The sequence below is a fragment of the Eretmochelys imbricata genome, chromosome 2 (assembly GCF_965152235.1).
Source record: "Eretmochelys imbricata isolate rEreImb1 chromosome 2, rEreImb1.hap1, whole genome shotgun sequence".
Taxonomy (NCBI): domain Eukaryota; kingdom Metazoa; phylum Chordata; order Testudines; family Cheloniidae; genus Eretmochelys; species Eretmochelys imbricata.
The window spans coordinates 177,598,453-177,624,947 of NC_135573.1; the positions used below are offsets into that span (position 1 = coordinate 177,598,453).

The following is a 26,495-nucleotide window of genomic DNA, read 5'->3' on the forward strand; positions in this document are numbered from 1 at the left end:
CAGGTAAGCAAAGAAATTTGCAGGGGCCATGAATTCTGCACCTGCACAGTGACACAGAATTCTCCCAGGAGTAAATATGTATCTTCAACATAGGTGGTAATCTGGTGGACCAGAGCCTCAGGATGGAGAAATCAGGTTGACTAAAGCCTTGTTCTGATGTTATCTTTTCCTGCCTCTTGACCATGAAGATGATATTAACAAACCATTGGGTCTCCCCATAGTAGAGAATCATCCTGACTTACATACTTGTGAATGTCAATGGTAGGGGAATAGGTTTCAGGCTCCAAATGGACACCAGTAAATTAAAAAGACTTCTCACTGAGCACTCAATCCCCTCGTGCTAAACAAGTTGGCTGGCAGGTTTCACCAAACTAGAACATAGGCTGTTAGGAGAGGATTATGATGGACTAAAAATTCAAAGTAATAGGTCATACTTGTCCTATTCTTTCCATACAGACTGTTGTTATGATACTCTCATTGAGCAATTTCAAAAGGGCACTGATGATTGCTTAAAGGCCCTAGAAGGGGTGGGGGTTTTTTGTTGTTTTTTTATTGCTTCTTGACTAGTTCCATAGTACCATAGATTCTGCTCCTCTTCTGAAAAATGTTTTCTGTAGAAAAGATGAGGATGCATCTGCTAGAGGCTTTTCCTTAAGACGATTCCTTTCTAATTGTGAAGGGACTTAATTATTGAGGATTGTAGAGAAAACCCTGGGACATTTCCTGTACCCTGAGAATTCAGTTTGGATCATGGAATGAAAGTAGTACTGCTAATAGAAACGTGGGACCATGCAGATAAGTTCCTCCGAAGGTGCCAAATACTGAGTTAGGTGAAGGGGAGACTTTTAAAAACATTTCTTATATATTTATATTGAGCGTGGAGGTGAAACTTTCGTTTATTTTCATTGGAAGAGGAAATTGTAGGGCAGGTTAGGTTTTAGTCTGGTGGAGAAGAACGGAAAGGTGGTCTGATAATCTTGTTGGATGTGAACAGAAAGATCATTCCTGGACCAGTTGGAGAGGAAGGGCAAAACTGGTTGTTTTGGCTCTGATGGAAATTCTCTTTATGGCAAACATGCTGGTAGATGTTCACTGATTTTTTGGTTGAAGAATTTTGAGCCTTCCTCTCTTTAGAAGGATGGGGGAAGTTGGATGATGCTTGATGCTTTCCCTATGGTTAGTCTGAACAGTTTAGCATGCTCCTTCACACAAAAGTTAAGTTCTACATGTCAGATCCAGTTTTTTAGCTTCTTCTTTCCTTCTTGCTCCATGACAGTTTCATCACTAAGGGACAAAGGAAGGGGATTTGGACAGGAGCTCCAGAAAGTATGTTACACGGACCCTTTCTCTCAAGTCTGGTGGTTTATGGAAGAATTTGAGACAATGGATGAGAAGGCTAGCCCCAGTATTGCTACAGTACCAACCAACAGTCACATCATTTAACCTGGTGAAAAAAGAAGGGCATAAGACTTCAAGGTTTTTTTTCCTCCTTTTTGGTGGTGGTAGGGGGAGGTGCCCAATTTGGCAAGGGAGACCAAATTTAAAGGAAAGGTACCTGCATGAATGCCCAGACAATAGTGAGGTGTACAGAATCCTGAAGGAGTGTGGATACGAATACTAGGGCTCTTGATAAATGGCTGGGTAATTTATTCTGCAAATTATAAAGAAGGATATATTTATCTCCTGCAAAGAAGGATCCACTATGCAGATAGATCATCCAGATCTGTTAACTTTTTGGCTTTTCTGCCTTCTAGACAATATGTGTGTGTCTGGTGAAGCAAGCAGATGGTTGCTAGGCTGCTGGTCACATTTGAGCAGGAGAGTAAATCTAACTTGGCTCTGAAGTCCTACTGTGAGTAGCTACAGCACCAATGGAGGGATAAGGCATTGGGGAGAAACCACTGAGAGAAACCCCAAACAGCTCAATGCACCTGAGTTGCCCTTGATCCTGGCTTCAGTCCTTTTTCAAGGCCTAGGCTGCTGTAGGGCTGATATCAGAGAGGACCTTCCAAGTCACAGTGCTGTTATTTCAGCGCGGAGAGGAAAAAGCTAAAATAAGGGAAATCTCCAGGCTACTTCCAACTCACTCTTCAGGGGGAGCTCCCTGGAAGACATTTGTATTAGTAGTTTGTTTAGGGTGACCAGATAGCAAGTGTGAAAAATCAGGACGGGGTGGGGGGTAATAGGAGCCCCTATAAAAAAAAACCCAAATATCAGGACTGTCCCTATAAAATCAGGACATCTGGTCACCCTAAGTTTATCATTGTACCTAGGAGCCCTAGTTATGAGCAAGGTCTCCATTGTGCTAGGCGCAGTACAAACATAACAAAAAGACAGTCCCTGTCCCAGAGCTTACAACACAAGTATAAGACTAGATTGGTCATAGAGAGGAAAGTACAAACAAACAATCACACTGTTGGTCAGCTTGGCTGGGGGTGGTCTCTGCAAGCCAACAGCCTAAATCACAGTTGAGTGTTTTGAAGAGGGTAATGGGGTTTTGTGGATGTTTACAGGGAGCTCCCAAGTGTATGGAGCAGCATGGGAGAAGGCACGAAGGTGCTCATTTGAAAATTTAACACATGGGCGATGGAAGCTGGCAGTGTGGGCCAATCAGAGGTGAGTGTCAACAGAGAAGTAGTGGGGGATTGGCTGTGAAGGGTGTTGAAAGTGAAGACAAGCAGCTTATATGAGATGAAATATAGAAGGGAGAAATAGTAGAGGGATGACATGGCCAAAACAATGGTCTGGGGCAATTGTCTTTGCAGCAGGATTCTGAATAGTTAGGACCAGGTAGGACAGGCATGCATATGTCAAGGCCAGAGAGAAGGATGTTGCAGTCATCAAGTCACAAGATGTTGAGAGTTTTAGCCGGACAGATGGATAAAAAAGGCTGTGTCTTAGTGTATACCTACACTAGAGTTGGCAGATGTACATTCCAGTGCAAGGAGACATACCCACACTAGCTCTGATGGAGCTAGCATGCTAAAAGTAAGAGTGTAACTACAGTGGCACGAGCAACAGGAGGGGATAGACACCTGAGTACAATTCCATCTGAAACCATAGGTACGTACTTGGGTGGCTAGTCCCTGCTGCTGCTTGGGTCGCTGCAACTATGCTCTATTTTTAGTCTGCAAGCTCAATCCGCTAGTGCAGGTCTGTCTCCTCGAGCTGGAATTTTTACCCTGTCCAGTACTGCTGTAGACACCCTTGGAGATGTCATGCAGAAAGAATCAGCAGTATTTAGATATTGCCTAAATGTGAGGACCTGAAGAGAGGTTTGAGTTGAAGATGCCACCCAGGTTACAGACCAGAATGACAGGCAGGATGGCAGAGTTATCCACAGTGATCAAGAAAGGAAGTAGTGTGGGGGAAGATTAGGAGCTCTGTTTTAGCCATATGTTGCTTGAGCTGATGACTGGGCATCCATGAGAGAGACGGGCTGAGATTTTAATTGGAAAATGCTCAGTGCTGCATAACCCTGAGGCACAAAACTGAAGAAATCCTGAAAAACACAGCTTGTGCCCTTGAAACTGCACCCAAAGTTTTCCAGCAATGCTGCAAAGTTGAGGAGGAGCTATGAATACTAGCCCTCTGCCTTGATCCAAGCACTGGGGAAACAGACCAAGCCAAGGGAATCCCTGGCTCCCTCTTATCCTTAGCAATGCCCCTCTTTCTACCAGAATGGCTACTGAGCTACCACAAGTGAGTGAAAGACACAGCAAAATCCTGTCTGGAAGGAGAGGTCAGAGGAACCTCAGGGCAGAGACAAAGTGGAACATACACATAGAGCTGTTGACATTCCAGCAGCTGGGAGTGTGGGGGGAAGGGGGTTGGTATTTGTTGTGGGAAAAATATTTTAGAACAAGCATCAGAACTGTGGAAGTAGTAGAGTATGCAGAAGTAATGGCTAAAGTAGTGGATCTTATCATGGCGAAAGAACATTGGAGAAATAACACAAAACATCTTAAAACCCCTATTTTACAAACCGTTTGGGGACCAAGGAGTTCATAAAATGTAACATCAAGATTACAGAAGGTAGAGTGCAAAAGATTCAGAATGGTGCACTGAATCGCTTTGTTCTCGTCCTTCAAACCAGTGCAAAGCAGTTCCAAATGCATGAAAGGCATTGGAATGTGGAGGGATGTCAACTTGTTCTTCATCCATGTCACTGTGATTTTTTTTTTCCATTGGGGAAAAATTATTTGTAAAATTGCTTGCAAGATTGAAGCTCATATAATTGAGGTTCTACTTATGTAAAAATGGCTTCTTCCTATACAAGACCTGCACACTTTGTATTCATAGTCATAGCTGCTCCTATATCTCTCTCACACACACGAAGAATAAAAATCTAGTGTTAATACATTTTTATTCTGAGTGTGTGAGAGAGAGATGGCATCAGAGGCTCAGACATCAGCAGAACGGTTAGTTAAGTTCCAATTCTAGGCCAAATTCTACCCCCAATTATACTGAGGACAGAATTTTTCCTTCAGAATCCACGATGTATAATTATACATGAACAGAAACTTGTTTCTCAGGTCCCAGGTTGAGTTTGCAAAACTGGCCATTAGAAAAGCCATTTTTTTACTGTATGAATGCAGTAAATTTGAGGCAGAGGACACCAACTCTAAGATTAGAGTTAAAAAGTTACTTTGTTTACTGCACATTAAAGCTTCTTCTACTCTCTATGTTTTGATATATTTAAAAATATTTTCTTCACGAAAGATTCGCTCATTCATCTAATGACCCATTAGGCTGAGCACTGCATAGGGTCATCCTGCAATGAAACAGCACTAAGCCCTCCATGCAATCCCTGACACCTACAGGAATTGTTCATGCAGAGTTTAGCTAGCTTTGTCATGTGTGCCTTGACTATTTCCCACTACTTCACATACTGAGATGCATCTTATAGCCTCAGGGTTCCCTAAACTGGCGGCTACAAAAAGCCTGAACTGAGCAGTCATGAGAAGTGAATTAATGAATTTCAACATCACAACCGCTCAGACTGTATGAAACAGCAGCACCGACATTTCAGCTTTGAAGTGTAGGCGGTGCTGCTCTTCTTCCAGTAGGTGCAGTTGGAGGGGGAAGTTATCTTCCCACATACTTCTTGTAGCTGCCAGAAAGTCTGCATGGAGGAAAAAGTCTAAATTTTAAATGTGTTCTGGCCAAGGTAAATGTAGAATTCTAGGGTATGTCTACACTGCAATATTAGCTCAGTGTTAGTGGGACTTGAGTCAGCTGACCCTGAGTTACAGAATCCAGGGCTTGAGCATCTACACTGATTGTTAACCCTACATTAAGAATTTTCTAACCTGGGTTTGATCCTGGGGCTACAATGTCCACACAGCAGCACGCAGACCTGAGTCAAACCAGCTATGTCCCAGACTCCCTAACACCCTCTCATGTTGTAGCCGCTCCAGCCTTTTGACTGTAGTGAATTGCGGGAAAACTTGACTATCCACCCTGGACACCAGAGGAAGTTTGAACAGCCTGCCACACAGCCTACTGAGCAGTCATTTTGGTATGTTCACTCCAACTACCAGAGACAGCAACATGGAGGAGGCACCATTTGAAGAACTTTTGTTGCTTGCGCTTTCACTCCTGTGTGGGGGAACAGGCAAAGCTTCATGAGATGCTGGTGGACATTTCAGCTGTGTTTTCTGACCCACCAAAAGGCACCTGACTGCGTTTATGATGGAGCAGGAGGAAAAGGAGGCAACAGCGCCACAAGTACCCAGGCATGGCAGACTCAAACTGGCTGATGCTGCTCCTTACACTCACTCTAGCTGCTGATGCTCCCTATGTAGGCCAACTCTTTTTGGAGCAGGACAACAAGCACAAATAGGCCCATAGCATCATGTGGATGACAAACAATGGGCACAGAACTTTGGCATGAAGAAAGCTACATTTCTGGAGCTTTGTGAGCAGCTTGTCCAGGCCCTCCAGTGCAAAGAGGTACATGAAGGCACCCATGCTATTCCAGAAGTGGATTGCTATAGGCCTCTGGAAGCTGACTATCCCAGACTGCTACAGGGCTTTGCCAACCAGTTTGGTATTGGGAAATAGACTGTGGGTAGAGTGTTGGCAGAGGTTTCTGAGGCAATCAGGCATGTGGTTTACCCAAAGTGGTGGGCTTAATAGATATTCCTGAAGTAATGGCTGGCTGGCTTTGAGAGAATGGAGTTTCCAAACTGCATTCGGGCCATTGATGGGACTCGTGCCCATAGTTTACCCTCCTCAAGGAGCACATGAGTAAACCACAAAGGGTACTATCCATTGTTATGTGGGCCCTAATGGACCACAGAGGCTGATTTATGAACATCTGTATGGGCTGCATTGGAAATTTCATGTTGGAAGGGCTTTTTGCTGATTAGGAATCTACATTCATGGATAGGCTGGGACACTATTCCCACCAAATGACATTACCATCCCCACCATTATTCTAGGGGCCACCGCCTGCCCCCGTTTGCCTTGATATATGAACCTTAAGAAGCCCTGGCAAAAGGTTTAATACACTCTCAGCAGGTGTAGAATGGTTGTTGAAACGTTTTTAGCACATTGAAGTCCTGTTGGCAATGTCTACAGACCTGTTTGCATGCCAGGGTCAGCAATGCTGTGCACATTACTGCGCTCTTCACAAGCTTTGTGAGACTTTTCTTCTGTGGACCTGACAGTGAGGGGCCACTGAACCAGTAGACTCAGCCAGAAAGGGCCCTACCATTGCTGGAACTGGATGCACCCAGGCAATGGAAGTCAGGGATGTTCTGTGCTCCCTCATTATGGACTTGCTTGGCCCAATGGAAGGTGGGGCTCATTGATTTGGGGTGGAGGTTCAGTGCTTGGGGAGGGATAGGGGCTTGAGTGCCATGCCTTTATGTACTTATGAATGACATGACCACTTACAAAATGGGGGCAGGGGGTGATTGATCATCATGAATTGATTTCCTTATATGAATCCATATTGTGATTGAAGTGTGTGTGAGTCAATGTACCTAACTGTATGGAGGAATGGTGTTTGCTTATTAATTCCTAGATGTCCCTGATCATGTGGTTACCATTATCCTTTTAAATACACATTGAATGATGTCACACAGTGATAGCAATGAACTTTCTTGGGGACAAAAAAAGCTTTATTTATAAACGTCTTTTTAAAGTACAACGTTCCCCCATTGCCAGGCAGGCCAGCTGTCATTACTACACTAACATCAGTTACAGGGGACAAAAAATGATGCAGCAAAAGCCAGTACTCTTGCAGTCATTATTGAGATCAGCTGCTCAAACAGCTCTCTCTGCTGAGGTTTGGCCTCCTCACTTAGCTGCCATTCCTGTTCCAGAAACTGCAAAGCAAGTGCCGGTCCTCAAGCCCCACAGCCAGCCTCCACCTTTCCTTGAGCCATACGTCCCTCTATCTTTGGTACTGGACCTGATTGGTGGCCCCGGCCAGACCTCAACTATAGGCTGATCACGGAAACACTTCCTCTTGGAACAATCTGTAAAGCTACGCTGAGCCAGGCTTGTACTGACCTGTGGCAGTACAGCAGCCACTAGAGGTCGAGGGGCCTGGAATAGGACAAGACACAGAGTTGTTGGTTCAAATAGCCCAGTGCAGGAGCACAGAAAAAAATCCTGGTGGAACTTCAAGGACATCAAATGTTACTTTTCCAAACTGAACCTCAATATGTTGTGAGAGGGATGCTTCAGACCACAGAAGCTTCTTGGACACAGCGTGGTTAATCGCAGCAACAGAGGTGCAGAGGCAATGGTAAGTTGTAAATTCAAAACTGTGGTTTTTGTTTTCTAAAAATTGCAAAACTACTTGTGCTGGGGATGGGAGGTGGGCAGTCAGTGGTCATGTTACAAAGGCTTTTCCAATCATTTCAGGCTTGTGGTACCCGACTGGCAAAAGATGTTATTTCAACCTGCTAGTGAGAAAATTGCAGTGTATGCAGCCAGCGTATTCAAATGCATAGTGACTGAACAGTACATCTGGGTGGAAAGGCCTGGATACCTACCAAAGTGGCCCTGGAACGTACGCCCTTCCCCAAAATGTGACTACTTATCTGGAGTTCATGCTGCAGGAGGAGTTTGCATCTATCAGCATCTGGGATTGGGTCAGACTTCATGCGGGAATCAACAGGATTTTGTGTTAGGTTCCACCTGGCTGAACCAGTTATGATTGCATGCAAACACATGTAACTCCACTCCCGGGCCTTTCCCCCTCACCCTGCACATTTCTGGAAGCATTTTCAAACCCCAGCCGTATTTGAGACAAATTCTGTTGTAACCTGTCTGTAGACTGCCTGGACTACCTTTATCTGAAATGGACTAGATTTATGAATGGAACCTATTTCTACCTGCTCGTGCACGGTTCACTGTTTCCAGGTGGCTCATTACACTGCTGAGTGGTTACAGAGTGGCAAACTTACGGGAATGGCAGTGGAAGGGTAGTATTTTTAAGATGCAGGAGTGGCCTAGCAAAAATCTGCCTTTTCGCTTTCAAGGTATTTTTGCTGTTTGTATTTCCCTGTTGCCATTTGGAACTCCATGTTAGAGGAGGGTGGGGGATCATGCCCCTGGGATACAATCTGCTGTTAGTGGATACATGCTTCTAGCCAAGACTTCTAAGAACTTTTGCATTGGTTCACAGAATGGAAATCCATCCCATTACTGTATTAAATGGAGTCAGAAACTTACCAAGCTCTGGTGTAGCTTCTGACCTGTGTCCGCTGCAGGCTCCAAGGCGGGCTGTTCCTTGGTGGCAAGGCATCCAACAGCTCCTCCGAGTATGGCCCTAGGACATGCTGCTGTTCCTGTTGCAGAACCTCCCACAGGACCCTTTTCAGCAACAGCGTCACTTTGCTGGCTTCACTCTGGATTCTGAGGCCAGCAGGGCACCATCCCAGCTGACCAGCTCATCCTGCACCATTGGCTCTGTTCTCAGCAGTGCCCAGCACCTGGTGAAACGCCTCATAAAGCGGGCACAACTGTGGTGAGTTGCCAACGGTGCGGTTCTGATCCCTGGTTTTCCTGTACTCACTCTTGAGCTGTTTAAGCCACTCCCTACGCTGGTTACAAGTCTGACGTATTTGCAATGCTGCCAGCTTCTTCGCTATTTGCTGGTAATGCTTGATCATTCTAGCGTGCTTACTATGGTTCTACTGGCTTTCCACCAGAGAGCCATCAAAATCTGGCTGCGCTTCCATGACGGTGAAGCAACGGACTTTGCAAAAAAGGCTTGTCAGTCTCGTTGCAAATGCTGAAAGCTTTCTCATGGTGTGTTCGCAGCTGTCTGGTCAGTAGCCAATGGAAGGGTTAATGCTGGCTCACTCAGCTGCTGCAGTTCACCAACCAAGAGGGGTCGATTACATTTTCATTGGAGTCAATTGAGGATTCTTGGGATATAGAGGCCTAAGGAAGCTGGCCCATGGGATTCTGGGATACTTTTGACAAGCTCCCAGGACACGAGTCAAGCAGGACTGTTGATATTGCAACTCAATAGGCCTTGAGCCCTGGATCCTGGCATGGCTTGGCCCCTCCAGCTCTACAGGGTCCTAGGTCAAGGCTGAGAGATTGTAGGTAGATAGAAGGGGAGGTTTAAGCTCAAGCTTGAGTCCAGGTTTACATTGTAATGTAACCATACCCTTAGAAGCTCATGGTTTGCTAGAGATGCTTCAAATGATGAGTGTCTGGACAGCTGCAGGCACTGTTCCTCATACATGAAAGCACATCAGTGTGGTTGCTGATGTGGTTCAGATACAAATAGCATCTGTAACCCCACTTTGCTTGTTCATGATGGTTCTTTGAAAACTCCGATGCTTCAGTTAATAGGTAAAGTTACTTTGCCTTTGTTTCTTGTCAACTGATTTCATTCCTGTTATACTACTAACCTTTGTAACTCACTGAGTTCTCTGTACTGAAATCCGGAGTCTTATTGTCGCTTGCTTCTCTCCCCTATGCCTTGGTACAATTTCCATTCAGCAGTTGAAGAAACAGCCTAAATCTTTGACAGAAGACCCAGGTTTCCACAAAAGTTGGTAGCAACTATTTCCTGAAATCAGGTATTCGCACATTTCCTGCCTGTGTGCTGGCCTAGCTCGCATGTACATCGTGTGCCCCACTTCACCAGAGAAAGAATGTACTTCTTCTAAATACAGTGAACTATACTTAGTATTTATTTAGAAGGAAAATGAAACATAGGAAAGTCTACAGACTACCTTGCTACCCTGTAGAGATGGTCATGCTGTTGAAGTTTTTTACCCAGAGATTTTTCTTTAACAAGGACCTGTTGACACTGTCTACATTTGATCCATTTTTCAATTTCCTTGCATTGGTTCAGCTTCAGTTGTGTTAGCAACTTTGATAGAATAGTGGTGGACAGCTGCAAGGCTAAACCCTTAACACTGTAGCCGCAGCAGCAGCTGTCCTAGTGCTGGTAACAGCAATGGCACTAAAAATGTGAACAGTGGATATTTTTCATAAGTCATCCTAGTGTAGAAAGGACTATTGTTAGAAGTCATGCCAGATTTCTGCATTTCTCTCCAACCATGGTATGAAAATAATTCAGAAATTAAAAACAGCCTGGACTACTGATTTGGAGCTTTTATCACTTTTGGCCTATGCCTGGATCCTCCTTTTTAGTGGGCTAGAAAAAAAGCTCATCTGCACCTCTACTTGGACATCCCTAGTATTTTACTTAAAATACCTCACTGATCTACATATCCCACTTTCCAGGAGAGCAACTAACTGCTCAGGCAGCAGGTTCTCCAGTCACCTAATTCCCTGAAGAGATGTGCTCCTCTCCCATGTTCTTGCTTTGAAGTGTAAAATAATTTATCCCTTTGTTCTACAATAGAGTCCAACCCTCCATAATTCAAGACCTCTTCATGTCATTTGAACTTGGTTTGTTAAAAATCACACTGCAATCTTCTCATTTGGCCAGCTAACTAAAAATTTCCCCTTTTTACTAACCTGACCCCACTGACTCTTGATCTGTTTCACTATGTAAAATAACCTGATTTAAATTCATTTTTTTTAATTTATCTTTATTCTGGCAGTTGTGACACTTCACTTGGCTTTGAAGTTTTACGTATCCTGTGAACAATGGGTTAGTGACATCAGCACTGCAGTACTAATATTCCATTCCCATGATCACAAATTATGAATGTTAGATACACAAATGGAGTATGGTGACTGCCTGGCTTACAGATTTTAATATGCTGAACGTTATTGAAGGTGTGGGGTTCCAAAATGAATGGCGAGTCAACCTACTCCCCATCATAAGAAAATGTAAAATAATTTTTGATAGGCCATTTGATATCCAAGGAGGGAAAACAAGGATAAAAAGGCTGAAGTTCTCATGGTATTTTATTTACAGGCTACTCAATACATCTTATATACAAATGGCTTAAAGAAATATCAACAATAAGTAAGCTGAAGTAACAGTTTCAGTATTTTAAATTTTGTTGCCCTAAAATAATTCCTATGATAAGAGTACTTAACCTTGTTCAGCAAAAATTAGTTTGAATTTAAGTCCAGCACTTAATTTTTAAATATGAAACAGTTTAGATCTGAATCAGTTTTCTGGCAATTTTTTTTATGGAATGGCATACTTAACTGCAGAGAACACATTAATACTGCCTCAAACAATTATAAGCATTAACCAAGATTTTTCCACCAACATAATTCAATTCTGAGACTTTTCATCCTTTGCCCCGGGGGGTTTATTTTTCCCTTAAATCTAAAACAAAAATTTAACAAGTTTGGCTGAAATTTATTTCCTCTACTGGAAATGAAACATGGGGCCAGATCCTGTAGTTTGGGACCTAATGGAGTTTTAGCCTGAACAACAATTGCATGGAAGTTACCTGTGCTAGTTTTAAAATTAGTTTTACAGCTTATTTATAAATCTCAGCAACTGATGGGCCTTTAATAACTTTCTTCAAACTGGCACAAACTCCTGATATAAATGTAGCAGGAACAGCAAACTCAAAGCATCAATAGTTTACATTAAAACTCCTTCCACCTCTGTTTAACGTTAAGCATCTGATGCTTAGGATGATAAAGGTAATAGTAATTAAATATGTATGGAATAGGTATGAAAAATATAAATATGCAATTTTTAAAATGTGTAAGTTTAATTTTGTAGCAATTACATTTGCATTTAAAGATCATTTTGTTACTTGGTAGGGGTTTGTTTGTGTTTTTGGTTCGTTTTTTGCTCTTTGTTCTACTCAGGATTGCTTTATCCTAGGATCATGAATTTGTTTTTATGTTGTCTCTCTCCTCTTTTCATTTGGCTGAAACGGTGTAATATCCTATTAGTGCAAATTGTGATGCCTGTCATACTTGCATTATGTGTTTTTAATTTTTTTACTCCAGGTAATGTTGGAGACCACTTAATTCAAAATTAACTATTCAACGTTGACGTGGTAGGTCCAGAATCAAATACTTTACTTTAATCTGGATTGTAGAGAAAAACACTTTTTGATGTTTGGTCCAATTCTCTGCAGTACTTCTAGGAGGTGCAGCACAGATGTAATCCCAAGGGGAAAGGGGGCAAAGTACCTTTAAGCTATTTTTTCACTTCCCATATTCTGTCCCATCTAGGGGCTGGCATGGCCTCTGGGCACATCTTAGAGCAGCCACAGGGGTTACCTTCATTTTTTTGCAGCCTTCTGAGGGCTGAGTCATAGCCTGGAATTGATGGAGACATGACCTCCTTATCTGGGCTGCTTGTAAAGGGAGCGTCATAGGGCTCATACCCCAAAATTGTTCTGACCCTTGCAATGCGTTTGATCCTTGAAGGGTAGCAAAATGTCACAGAAGGGCTGGAAGTGGGAGAAATCTCTTGCCTGGGTTTTAAAAGAGGCAAAATTATTGTGGCTGAGTAATTCAGCTTGACTTTCTGAAATATTTGAACAGTGTGGACCATTGGTTTTCAAATGCTAGGCCAGTATTAAACTAAAATTAGTAGAAAATCACTGTGCAATACATATACCAGCAATGGCATGTGAATGGACTTGCTAAATCTTAATGTATCTGTTGCCAATCAGCTTTGTATCCTTTTCTAATTGCTCTTTTATTCTTATTCAGTCAAGATTAAAGTCTAAAATTAGTCAGATGTTTGATATCAACCAATACATTCAACATGCCAAAGTTTCTAACTACATGGAACATCTTAATTGTCACAGTATTTCAGTTCATAAATCAAACTGCTCTATCGCTATTTATGCAGACAAGAGCGAGCGTCTTTTTACAGAAACGTAGGTGAAATAAGCATCGTCTGACTTGAAAGTTTACCTCTATGCAAGAAGCTGTAAGAGGTATGATTTTGTCCTCACATTTTATTGTTGAAAGTCAAAATCACTTATTCCCGATTTGTTCTTTATCATCTATTTTTCATTTGGACTTACCTGCTTCTTAGTGAAGTCTCACAAGGCTTTATTTTTGGAAGTGCAGTACACATTAATATTTGACCATGCATTTCTTGCCACAAAGGTTGTATGTGGTTGAAAGTCTTTGGCTAGATTTTTATTGTTGAGCCTGGCTTTTGTTTTATCTGAGCATACTTTTAAAAAAATGGTAAGACATTATAGCTGAATACTGTCCAGTCATAAATGACAATTCTAACACTATTCTGCTTGCATTTATTCTCCCCTGCAAAAAATACTAAGATGTGTTTAACTCAAGAAAACTATTCAAACACAGTATCATTTTACATAAAGTGTTTAATTTCTTTTAAACACAGGCTATTCAGGTCACAAATATTTGTTTCCAGCTTAGCTGCTTTTATTTTCAGACAGTAGGATTCTCTAGTGTGGCTGATGAGAACTGGGATAACTATGAGATTTATAGGGAAGCCTAAAGAGATGAGACTCACCATGATACAACTGCAGATACCTGAACACTATTTAGCTACATTTTAATGTTCTTCACACCCTATGCTGCAGTAATTAGTCATAAATTAGAACCAGAATTTTAAATGAAATAGACAACTTTGGCTTCTAATCTGAAAATCCAAGAAGTCGCTGACATGACTAATCTGGTAATAGTGTAGGTAGAAATTTTACCTTTTAAAAAGTAATTAAACACTGTTACATAATGTATCAATTTATCAACTGGATAATCAGTTGGAAAATTGTTTCCAATATGGGCTATTAAACATTCTTTTCAGTACATGGAAAATATAGCCATATCCCCTCTCTGCAGGAGAGAGAGACTGCTGTTCTCAGAGGAAAACATGCTGGAAAGTATAACTAATATAAAACTGGAGTGGTGGTTTCTGGTAGCAATTTTAGCTACAGTAATTTTTGTTGTTGTTCAAAGACAGATTCAATCGAGTATTACAATGATCCATGGAATAGCTGAATATAGAAGGGATTAATTGGCACAATCCCAGTTTCCAGAAAATTTGAACTGCATTAAATACTGGTCTTTAACCTCGGAGGCTTTCCATAATGCTTTTATATGTGGTAAAAAGAGGAGACAGTTCATGAGTTTTGTGTGGAAAGCTGACACTGAAGAAAAAGACTGATCTCATTTAAAGTCTATTTTACCATCCAATAGCTCAGTATAAAGTAGACCTTATTTGGCAGAGGGCCTACAGAAGGGAATACAGCTTTTAGAAGAAAGTTGAGGGAAACCTACCTTTCTTTAATGTATTCACATTAACATTCTCTCAGTAAATTCAGTATGGGGAAGGTCATTTCAATTAACTTCGTATACCTACTAAACTGGCTTAGCGGACATAAATGGCAAATATGCCACTTTAAAATGCACTCTATCCAAGTTGCCTATAATTATCTGTGTTTTAATGTAGTGTATCTATAGTTAAGTATTAATCTTTGAATCAAGCTACAAAATAACTTTAAAGAAAGGGAATTTCCTTTATAAGAAAAATGTAGAGAATTTTTGCAGACCTTAAACTTACATGTTAAGGCACTTACCATTCAAGTAAAACAGTTTTTGTACAAACGTCTGGGAGATGAGGACACATTTTACTACACCATCTTTTTTTTTTTTTAAAAAGGAAAAAAATAACATTGACCAAATATTTATAAAATTGTTGCATCAAGAGAAAGGTTGTGTTTTATTATCTGAAATGAGCACAAAGTACACCTTCCACAATAACACTGAAAGCAGTGCAAAGACTGACAGTGACCTTTGACTAAAGGTAGTTTTGTAAAAAGAAAAATACCAAATAAATCAGTGCCCTGCTTTGATTGTTGTAAAATTTTTTACATAAAAGTTGGTCCAAACTTACAAAAAAAAGCACAAATGTGCATAGTTCAGAAGATCTGAAAGAGTGCCATAAAAAGCTGATGTCCCTAAATTTAGCATCCACTTAAAACTGCCAAAATACAAAATAAAATTCATAACTAGAATTTGTGAACATGTACAATCAATTGATCTAGTTTCCAGACAGCATGAGTTTTAAGCAGTTTAAATTTTCCTACTGTATGCAAGACCCTTTTCCACATAAAAATAAAGCTGTTGAATTAACATTATTCAAGTCTGTTGGATTGCTGCTTTAAACTGCAGCTAGAAAAAAAGTCTTTCCAGATAAAAACGATGTGCCTGAGGAAAAACAGATACTCAGTATGGTAATCCTCTGCCTCGCCCTCTGACTGTTGATGTGCTAATGTGTCCCCTGTATCCTTGGGAATATCCAGGTCCTTGGGCTGAAGAAGTCCAAGTTTGTCCATGCATGTGGCTAATGCCACTAGGGTTTTCTTGTAAATTACTTCCATAACTATAGTTGTGCATCTTTGTGGACAAAGAATGAGTACTTTCTGACCCTGTGGAAGTGTCACCACTGTTTCCCAGAACTGCAATAGGGCCATGGCTATATTCAAATCTATGGTCTTTATCTCCACTAAACAACAGGGGACCAGTGTTGAGGTAAATGTCTCCATAACCAGTTACTGAGCTGGGAAACGGTTCTGAAAAGGCAGGAGGCGGTAGTGCACCACCAGAGTGAGATGAAGCAGTACTGTAGTTATCCAAAGACTGAATATCTGAATTCCCAATGAAGCTTCTCCTTTCCAGTGCCCCAGATGATCCACTTCCTATTCCATCACTACCACCATAACGGGCAGAAGAGAAAGAAGATCCAAAGTTATCCTTGTAGTCAGATACATAGGAGTCTCTTGCCTGATAATCCACACTAGTTGTTACTGGTTCCTCAGCTGGCTGAACCTGATGCTGGGAAAGCAGTTGCAGCAGAGCAGCTTTCACCCCAGCATGAGGATCCGTTCCTGAAGAGCTAGAAATAGGCAAACGCTGGTTTTCTGTCCGATAATCTAGGTCGTCTTCTTCCGTGAGAGGCGGTGGTTCTGGTGGCTCAGGAGGACGCTGGTCTGGGGGCAAGATGCGAGGGCGTTCTTGTTCTGGTGTTAGGTTTAGAAGCCTCAGCTCAGGCTGTCTAATCAAATCATCTTGACCTAAATGGATCAAAAACAAGAGCCTTAGAACAAGATCTGAAATTACATTTGACAAATAATTACAATACCAGAAGGGGAGGAAAAAACACTTTGCAAAAATATCACAAAGGTTTGCTAATGCACTTCTTCACAAAAAATAAAGGTTAACCAACTAAAATTAAGTTTAAGAGCATCTGAGAAAAGACATTTTAGAGAAGCAAAAAGACACTGCCCTCAAAGGTTTTTCAGAACAGAGTTCCAGGATCCTTCTGCAAGCACACCTGATCAGCTAACTTAAAGACGGGGGACGGTGAGGAGGAGGAGGAGAGGAATTGCACAGTATCCTTGAGGAGTTTGGTTGCAACAGATGTTATGCCAGAACAGGAGGAAAGTGCACCAGGGATGTGGACCAAAGCCCATACGGAGATGGGTTTTGGGAAAGGGACAGAAAGGCTGCTACAAATGGTAATGGTAGAGATGTTACATTCCTTCACAATATTCTTCTACAGAGCCGCCAATGCCATTTAGTAACAAGTAAACCAAAATGCACTGAGGCCATATGGCTGAAATACTAATCTCATGATATTCAACAGAAGAATTAAACTTTGAGAAGCTCCATGAGATAAACATTTCATGTGTGCACAGTATGAATATAAATCATACAGAATTTTAATGAAAATTTTAAGTTGACTATATTCATTTCACAAATGGAAAATTTGCACACACTGGTCAGGTAACTAAAGGAAGTAGGCATGGACAAATTTTGATGCTGTAGTTAATTAAACAAAAGGAGTTTACTTAAAGGGACTCTGTTAAAGTTGGTAAACCAATGATCTACAATTAACTAAAGGAGACCATCTATTTTTCCAGTCAAAACCAGTTATTCCTCACACTGAGAAATGCTGCCAAACTTTCCATCAGAAAAGCAAACAGGTGTATATGTATATTAGACAGTAAACATTCAGCAGAGGTTTTTGTTTGTTTTTTTTAAACTGTTTGTACAGCACCTAATACAATGAGACCCCAACTCTGACTGGGGTATCGAGGTGCTACCATAATAACACAAACAACAACACAGTGTCAGTATAACTGCATGTCTACCAACCTTAGAGTAAGCTGTATACGTACAGTATAATAAAATCAGTCACATTTAACGATGAAAGGGTTTTTTTTTTTTTTAAAGATAGTGACAAAAAGGAAATGAAATTACTTCTCACGTCCTCATTGTCATTACTCCTGTGCATGTTTTGCTAATGGATATGGAGTAACCATGCATACACGGGGTACAAAGCATGTTGTTAGCTGTTTATCTCCAAGTCACTCTCTCTGGGGGTCAAGATATCTACTTATCAACATTAAAAACTGTAAGTACCTGCACATGAGTATAATGATTTGATCAGATGTGGGTAAACAGATGGTGGAGATTCCGTGTCCTCCTGGTTATCCGATGCAGGAGTGCGGGGCTCCGGAGGCTGCCTGAGTTGTAACGACATTTCATTTCCTGATCCATTCTCCTTCTCCTCTAGTACAAGATCTTTTTGCTTTGTTTGCTGAGTCTTTAATAACTGAGACAACAAAACAGCAAATGCACTCTGCACAGCTGCCTGGGCAGCATCAGTCTCAATTTTAGGCTGTGTCAGCTGAGCAGGTGGTAAAGCTGGCTGAGTGACTGCTGGCTGTTGTAAAGGCTCCTGTTCTGGTGGTGGTGGAGGCGGCTGTTGCTCTGGCTGGTTTTCACCTGCTGCCAAAATACCAGCAGGAATGTTTATTTTATCTAGTTGCTGCTGAGTCTCTGCGTTTATCTTAATATTCAACACTTCGGCAAAATGTGCCATACTAACACTTGATTTAGACTGTAGAAGATTTAGCAGGATTGCCACTTCATTCTGGTTTAACTGCTGTCCAGTGCTTGTTTTCACTAAAGACAAAAAGGAGTTTTAAAAGCGTTATTTAGAACTGTCATATTTCAGAGGCTCCAAATCAAGCTTAATAGCCCATGGCTGATATTCTTGGCAAAGTACAGGTTTCTGACAATACAGAAATGGAATGCTTTTACAAATTAATTACATTTGGAAGAGTATTAATAGGAAATCAAATAGCATGATCCAATACAGAGAATATGACTTACAAAGGGCACACCCACACACTAAGACAGACGAGAAACATCATGTTTGAGCTCAATTTTCCACAATACAATGAAGCCAGGGTTTAAGGCCACCTGCCTTAGACAGCTGTAAGATTTCCAGTCACCACAAAGTCTCCTATCTTTGACATATTACATCCCTTTGCTTAAAAAGTGGCCAACTGCAAAACACATTTCCAGTCATACCCTGACCCTCCAGATGCTTAATTTGTATGCTGTGACACCTGCTAAGGTGACCAGACGAACTGACCCTGAAGCTAATGAGCTATCTGAAGGTAATGGCATAAGTGCAAAACTACTGAGAAGGACAAGTAAAGTGCTGAGTAAGATAGAAGACTGTTCTGTTGATTTCAGAGGTGTCGGGAGACAGCCACATGAGAGCAGGAGCATGGGTTTTAAGTCACTTAGTGCTAGCTTTAAAGAGCTGGAGAAAGTAGTCTAAGTTTAAAAGAACCCACAAAGGCACTTTATGGTGAGGCTTCTTATTTGTGTTACGAGACTTATGAACTTTAAACAGACAGAACAGATCAAGGGTACACTCAAATATGAAGCAGGAATGGAACAGGATCCCTTATTCAAGGTGTACCTACAGATTCATCATGAAAGAGCACATATACCTAGCAGCATGACTGGTAAGAGAAAAGAAACTGTTGTTAATTGGGAATGCCACAAAATTCTAATAATTAGAATTTCAATTCCAGATCTGCCAGTTGGTGAACACAATAAAAGCCTTGGATAACATCTTATTTAATTATAATGGGGAAATTTCTTTCTTTATAGAAAAATGAAGCAAAGGCATCACGTCTTCCTATTTATACAAACAGTGCCTCTGTCAGGTTGATATCAAATATCCAATGTCAAAATTGAACTTTCACATGTGAAACTAGAAGGCTACCAATGTAATATAACTTCTGGCAGCATCTAATGAATGCCTGGAAAGCTGGAATTTTTAAAACTTTCTGTCCTTGGCATTTGATTCATCACTGAAGTGGACACAGTTGTGAGCAGATAGTTGTTGCAAAATTAAATCAGCCTCCTTATTGATTTGCGCTGTGGTGCTACCAGCTAAAATGTAGTGAAGACAGTGGGAATTCAAAAACAATTAACTTATTTTTATTTGGCAATGCACAGAACTCTACTCTCTCAGACGCTTTGCACTGCATTCTCTTGATGTATTAATTAGCCACATAACAGACGTCAATCCTGCTGCAAATTACGTGACATCTGAAAATGGTATGTTCAAGAACCAGGAACAGAAGATATTTCTCAGAATCCAAAACTGAAAATCCAGCAGACAATATGAATGGAGACAAAGAAAAGTGCAGCATCTTTCTACACACCCCAAAATTTTAGAAGTTATCCATATCATAGGGGAATTCAAATTCTTGGTGGAAATCATAAGTGAGCTCCACACACACTGTTAAGTTATAAAATGTAATGACAAGAGCTTCACATAAGAACCAGAACAGTAGCAAATAATCCAGGACAAATTATTTTTTACCCAAAATGAAAAATATTAGTGCTTTGTGCATTGTCATACGTGCAATGATTTAGTTCATTTAAATCTGGATAAAGCCTGCACTTGTTTGCCCCATGGCCTTGTGTATTTGATCATTCAGCATGGACACACTCCTGAATCTTAGAACATAAACACAGACATTTTCAATTTTATACAATACTGTGTCTACTCCCCCACACACTAAAACCTTGCTTTCTCCACCCTGGAGAAGTATATTTTCTTCTATACTTACACGTGTGCCACGAATGACATGGGGCTGAATAATAATTTTTTGAATTCTTTGGTTAATTTGGTATTCGATATGTACTATTAATACTGTATTAGTAATGATTAATACAGTTAGTACTCTATGAGGTGACCAAGTGTTATAACAGCATAAAGAAAATAACTCCAACCACTGGGACTCTAATACATTTTGCTAATCTTCAGCATTGGATAAAATTTTTAGGGGATAAGCAGAGTTTAAAAGTCTTGCCAAGACTTGAGGCTACTGTTGCAAAAGAGTGGCAGGAATAGACTGCTGGATTACAATGAAAAACAGGATGATCAGGAGCAAGAGGTGGTAAACTATATGGGTCATGAGAACTATATCAGTACATCTCTGCAACATATACTTGGAGCTATGGTCTACTGTTGGAGAGTGGATTTGAGATTATTACTGTCCATACAGAATTTAAATGAATGCACTACACATTTGCTCTTTCAATTCTTGCAGCTCCCACTTTAGTGACACTATATTTTATACTCGCTTGCCGCATCATAAAGCTGTCTATATGTCAAACTCTTGTCTGTTCCTTTGTCAGCGGCCCTACACACACACAGTACAGAATCTGTATTTCAGAATGCAAGTTAAAAAACACCTTGCTTATAGTAAGGCCAGTAGTACCAACTCCTGCATAACGAGACACCCCATTTGATTATGGTTATAAATTAACATTTTCTTTCTAGTAGCTTCTAAGCAGGTTTTTGTATCACCAAGCAAGACACTCTAGGCTTGGTTTTCTGCTTTAATGGGTGGGGCTGGGAATACTGTATAAGTAGCTCACTAATTCTCTTGTTATAAGAGCTCCCTCATTAGCTAGTATCTCAGTTCAGCATTACCAGTTAGAAGAGATTTGCTAAAGCAGATATACTTGGGAGAGGGAAGATTATGTAACATGGAAGAGGAATCTATTTGTTGTGAAGATTATGTTTGACATGAAACCCTCTCCCTTCAATTTATGTCATGATCAGTGAGGTTGCTCTAGACTATGAAGAGCTGTACATTATGAGTTAGAGCACCTGCTTATGGGCAGGGTTATAAGAAACCTTGAGGTGGACAACAGACCCCCTCCCCACCACCCCGAAAATTAAAATTACTACCAGGCAGGTCAAGATATTTAAAAGCTTTGACGTTGGTCAAGGTGAAAACTCATTATGTGAGTCATATTGGGAATGCCTGACTACTATTACTACTAAGGACAAGATAAATCTTTAGCATTTTTAAAATTTACACTATTTTGTTTCTCTTAAGAATTCTAAGAACTGAAAGTGCTGACATCTACATTTCTAGATGCATAGTGAGCAAGTAACAGACAATTTAAAAATGACAAAAAAGATTACTGACCAAGTGCTACACTAGAGTTGCCCTGAGTTGTGAGTTTGGAAGAAGTCTGCATGCTTTGTGGGGTGTTGGTTCTGCTATCATCCAGGCCTAAAGACAAATCCTTCCTTGGAATTTTAGCTGCTGTTGTGTCATCTGTCATTCCCATCTGCTTCTGCCGTCTACGTTTCTTACTCCACAGTTCATGACAATCTTGCCACAAAGGAAGGCTGTAAAGAAGTATGGTAAATATTCAGCATTATCTGTGTACAAAATATTAAAATAAATGCTCAATATACAACATAAGATCTGAAAAGATGTCTCTGTGGGGATTCTTTGAATCCATACTCATAACAAGTGTGTAATGCAAGCATAATCTCAGAAGAGCTTCCTAGATGGAACTATTTATCAACTGGCTTCATCTCATAAACAAAATGAATATTTAGTTTCTCAACATGACAATGCTGTCTACTTGGATTGACAGAGTTTACAAAAAGGAAAGGTGCTCTAGTATAAGAACTCAGCAACTTGCAATCCTCTAAACAGTAATCCAGAATTTTTGCTTTAAAATAGGGGAATAAATGCTTTTGCTTTTTTTTTTTTTTTTTAAACTCTTGTTGTTTGGAGACATTCATTCTTCTAAATACACTTGAAGGTCACTAACTCTAGGAAAGATGTACAAAATGTCTGACTAACAAATCAAACACGGAGCTAGGGAACAGTTCTCATTCATAGTACAGGAGCCACTCAACTTTGCAGTTCTCTTAATGGGACGGTTACTAATATCTGACACATTAGGTATTATGTTTGTACTGCCTTTGTTTTCACCACTACACAATGAACATTAAATACACGCTCCCATTTTGTATCAGGTAAGCACTGACATTACCACAGGAAGTAACTTACTCTGGTGGAGGCATTTTAGCAGGTTCCACATCTCGCAGAAACTCACACTGAAGAGCCTGTTCAGCTGTGCAACGCTTGCTAGGGTCCAAAGCAAGCATATAATCAAACAGATCTAATGCAGCTGGTGGAATACTGGCAAGAAGGAGAGAAAAATGGGGGGGGGGGTGTCATATTTGTGTTATTTCAGATGCCACATCTTTGTGCTATAAAACTTGTATTTTTTTAATTTTGTCAAGTAGCGTTTAATTGTATGATTTAAAACTTGGGCCTTATATTAATACATTTGTTTTAAAAGTTTTCCTTTTAACAAGGGTCTAATATTACTATACACTTTGGAATTTAGCACAGACATTTATACTTTTTAATTGGGCTACAGACAATAATTCTACTGCTTTAAAGTTACACAAGTAGGCTCCACTAATATAAACAGGATGATACATTTTCCTAAACCCCAAAATAGTTGAAGGAGTTTTTAAAATAATCTTACAGATGTTTTCCGTAACTTTTATGTTTGTTATTTGCACGAGACAACTCCAATGGCATTATTTTAGGATACATGGCTTAGAGAATTAGTCTTATATACTGAATTTATGACTAACAAGTCCCTAATGTTAGGCAATCACAGTTAAAAGTGACTAAGTACCCTGACCTGCTTTTAGCCATAGGGACAATGAGCAGGTGCATCCAGGGCCAAAGAGCAACCATTTTCAAAGTACAAAGCTGACAGGTGGCTGAAATATTTGGGTCAATTCCCCCTTCCTTGATACATATACACAGCTCCCATTAACTAACAACAATAACAGCTCGGCGTGTGTATCTAGGGAAGGATAGGAACTTGAGGTCACTTCTCTCTACATTTGACTGAACCCAGAAACAAATCTTTGAAAAATACTGAAATTCTTAAAGGACCTAAGAAAACTTAATGGAATACAGATGGTTAAATGAAGGCTCCATCCTTACAAAGCAAACTCTTCTCTCAATTTTCGACGATACTGCTTCTTTGGTTTCATGGTGTTGAAATAGGCTAACTTTATTACATCAGGCCAGACTGCAGGACAAGGACTCCCACAAATTCGGCTATACACCAAAAACAAAAAACAAACAAACAAAACAAAACCATCAATGTATGAGATCAAACACAACAAGGTGTGTAGTTGTAGTTTTATACTCACAGGCACTGTTAATACAAAGAAAACAAATTCTAGTCTCCATGGACATATTCACAGGCTGCCTGTGATCCATGGCTATGAGGTTTTTCAAGAGTTGGGGAGGAAGTGTAGGTAAATATCCACTCTTAAGAGGCCAAAGAATACGCCACTAGAAAAACTGTTACCTCCCCCACACTTCTCCAGAGTAGAGGCTCTTTATAAATAATTACTGTGTTCTTGAAAATGATAGAAGACTCCACTTAGCATACTCAGGTAGCATCCCATGGACCCTAATGCAAGGTCAGTTTCTTTCACAGATGGCTAGACAGGACAGAAATTTAAAGGGCAGGAGTGAATTTGGATGAGTTTAGATCTATTACGTTTCTCTCTTTTACTCTTGGTGTGGAAAGGAACTCTGACAAATGACTGGAGTAAACAACACTCCATTGCTGACTAAGAATTTAGTTATCTGCTAAAGAACGGCAAGGAGCCTTGTGAGGACCAAAGGTGGTGGCAGAGATTTGGTGTTTGATTTTTAAATTTAAGAAAAAGGACTGGGGGTTGAATTAAAAAAATTAAAACCATCTTTTGGCCAAAGGAAAGGGTCACTGAGCCAGCCCACCTCCCTACATGTGGTTGCACAAGTCTGTCCCTTCCACTGGCTTTGTCTAGCATAGGATTTAAAGATGGGGTGTTCCAATGTGTTAGCCACCACATTTTTCAAAAGTCTGTTGTGGACAAGACAGTGTAGACTTTAATACAAGCAAACCTGATGGAGTTAAAACCCAAGCTCTCCTCAGGCTTTAACTCAACAAATCTTAGCCCATGTTGAAGGCATTGGGCCTCGTCTACACTAGGCTTTTTCAAAAGTGTTAGTCAGAAGGTATTAGTAACATATTTTAACAGTACCCCTTTCATCCTAGTCTAGACAAGGCCACTAAGTGTGAAAAGTAGGGTTTATGTTTTGTGGGCCTTGCAGCCAGAAAGCTAAATTTGCATAAATCCCTAGTTGATGCTGCTTGTTTGTTTTCAACTTCCACAGCAAGTTTTTCCTATAAATAGGGTGGTCTTGGGCAGAAGAGCCTACCATCTTTTATGGCCCTTGGATTCCCAGAAGACTAGAAGTATTTTCTAGATAGCTAGAGACTTATCTATAGACCATATTTAGACCACTGTGCCGCCTTTGGGCCTATTTATACTATCTAAAGCATATTCTGAAAAAGAAGTTAAGACAATGCTACTTTTTCCTCTAGACTTTTTCCTGATCCAAGTCTATCTGTGGTCTTGAAATATTGAGGGAAAGACCACGGGGAGAAATTAAAAAAAAAAAAATGTTGATAGTCACCTATGTTGGTGGTAGAGGCATCGAATTAATTAGAAGTGGCTTGCAGGCTAAAAATTGACAATGATATGACTAAGAACTATTCCACTATAGGTGGTTTAGGTTCCAGTTAAAATGTGCTGGGAACAGTCATAATGTATTAAATTTTTAAATGTACAGCGTCAATAAAGAGAAAAAATTAAGCTATGAACAATTAGTTGACAGTGTCCTTTTGATATCAGAATAAATTTTACAAATGACATCAACTCACTCTATACAAAACTATGTCCAGTTTGGTAAAGAAAGCCAGAACTGGAATTAAGTGCTACACTGCCATCTTGTGGTTAAAGCAAAAACAACAAACGTATATTCACACAACATGAGTTTTGTTCTGAGAGTGTAAAATGACAACAGGGTGACCATCGCCATGTTTTGCTCCTTCTGAAGGGTTGTTACACTTTTACAGACCAACTTTCCTACATGTTACATATAGCATTTACAGCCCATGTAACTTATTGCTTTTCAGAATCAAATATTTGACCTCCTGTGAAAAGAGATCAGGGTAAAGGAGCAATTCACTGACTCATCCTCTTTTTCCTTTTGTAGGAAGAAGATTCCATACCACTGCCTAGGTTGATTATGATATTAGAAGCAGGAGCCAGCATTTGCCACCTGAATAGAGAAAAGAGGCTCTGACTCTACTAATTCAAACAGCTACTGCCTGAGAAGATCCATTGGGGTGGGAAGGTGAAGAAAGCCTTTACCTCCCCAAGATATCTGGTAACTCATGAGGGAAAGCACAGAAACACTCCTTCCTGTAGCAGACAGAAGCCAGTTGCAGACATGTGAGAGAATGAAGAAGCAGCATAGGACCAGCAGTATGAGAGAACCTAGCCTTGAGCAAAGCTTTCCCTTTAAAACAGTCATTCATTATTCTCCATGTTGGCCTTTTAACCTGCTGATGGGAGAATGGAGTAAGGAAGCTGCAGTCTCACCTGCTTAAAAGGGTGAGCATGTCAAATGCCTCGTTGTGAGATGGGTTTCAGTAAGGGGTAACTCCAGCTGCACTATAAAAAATCCTACCTACCACTGCATTGCTTATGCCATGGAAAGCTACTAAGCACTTCTCCAATTCTGAATAGTTTGTTTTACATCTCCCCAAAAGCTACCACCATTTTTATTCTGAGAAACAACTCTGACAACTTTTAAATGTTAATATTGTAACTCCATTTTTTTGAATGCTCATGAAAAATAAAAGTATTGTGTATGATTTTATAAAGCACCAACTACACTGTGGAATCTAAAAGTTACCTTATTAGTTCCAGCTGAGCAAGTTCCTGATTTGCTTGAAATATTGGTTTTTTAGTAAAAAGTTCGCCCAGGATACAGCTGTAAAATAAAGTTTTATATAATTCCATCAATATCATTTGATATAAATGTTATTTGAGATATATT

General features: G+C 40.4%; 1 protein-coding gene and 1 long non-coding RNA gene across 3 annotated transcripts in view; one reads left to right on the plus strand and one right to left on the minus strand.

The window, feature by feature from the left end:
* The first annotated feature begins 6,951 nt into the window (after positions 1 to 6,951).
* LOC144261439 (uncharacterized) lies at positions 6,952 to 26,461 on the plus strand. Its single transcript, XR_013345269.1, has 2 exons — positions 6,952 to 8,989; positions 25,647 to 26,461. It is a non-coding gene; the product is annotated as an uncharacterized LOC144261439 (long non-coding RNA).
* The window catches only part of CDK13 (cyclin dependent kinase 13), a 59,788-nt gene continuing 44,639 nt past the window's right edge, over positions 11,347 to 26,495 (minus strand). For both annotated transcript variants that reach the window (XM_077811001.1, XM_077811000.1), the window contains 6 exons: positions 26,352 to 26,429; positions 23,532 to 23,648; positions 22,572 to 22,703; positions 21,690 to 21,895; positions 17,794 to 18,339; positions 11,347 to 16,442 (listed from right to left, as the gene is read on the minus strand). In XM_077811001.1, the coding sequence (XP_077667127.1) occupies positions 15,595 to 16,442; positions 17,794 to 18,339; positions 21,690 to 21,895; positions 22,572 to 22,703; positions 23,532 to 23,648; positions 26,352 to 26,429 (1,927 nt within the window). In that variant the 3' untranslated portion in view covers positions 11,347 to 15,594. The remainder of the gene's footprint in view (positions 16,443 to 17,793; positions 18,340 to 21,689; positions 21,896 to 22,571; positions 22,704 to 23,531; positions 23,649 to 26,351; positions 26,430 to 26,495) is intronic.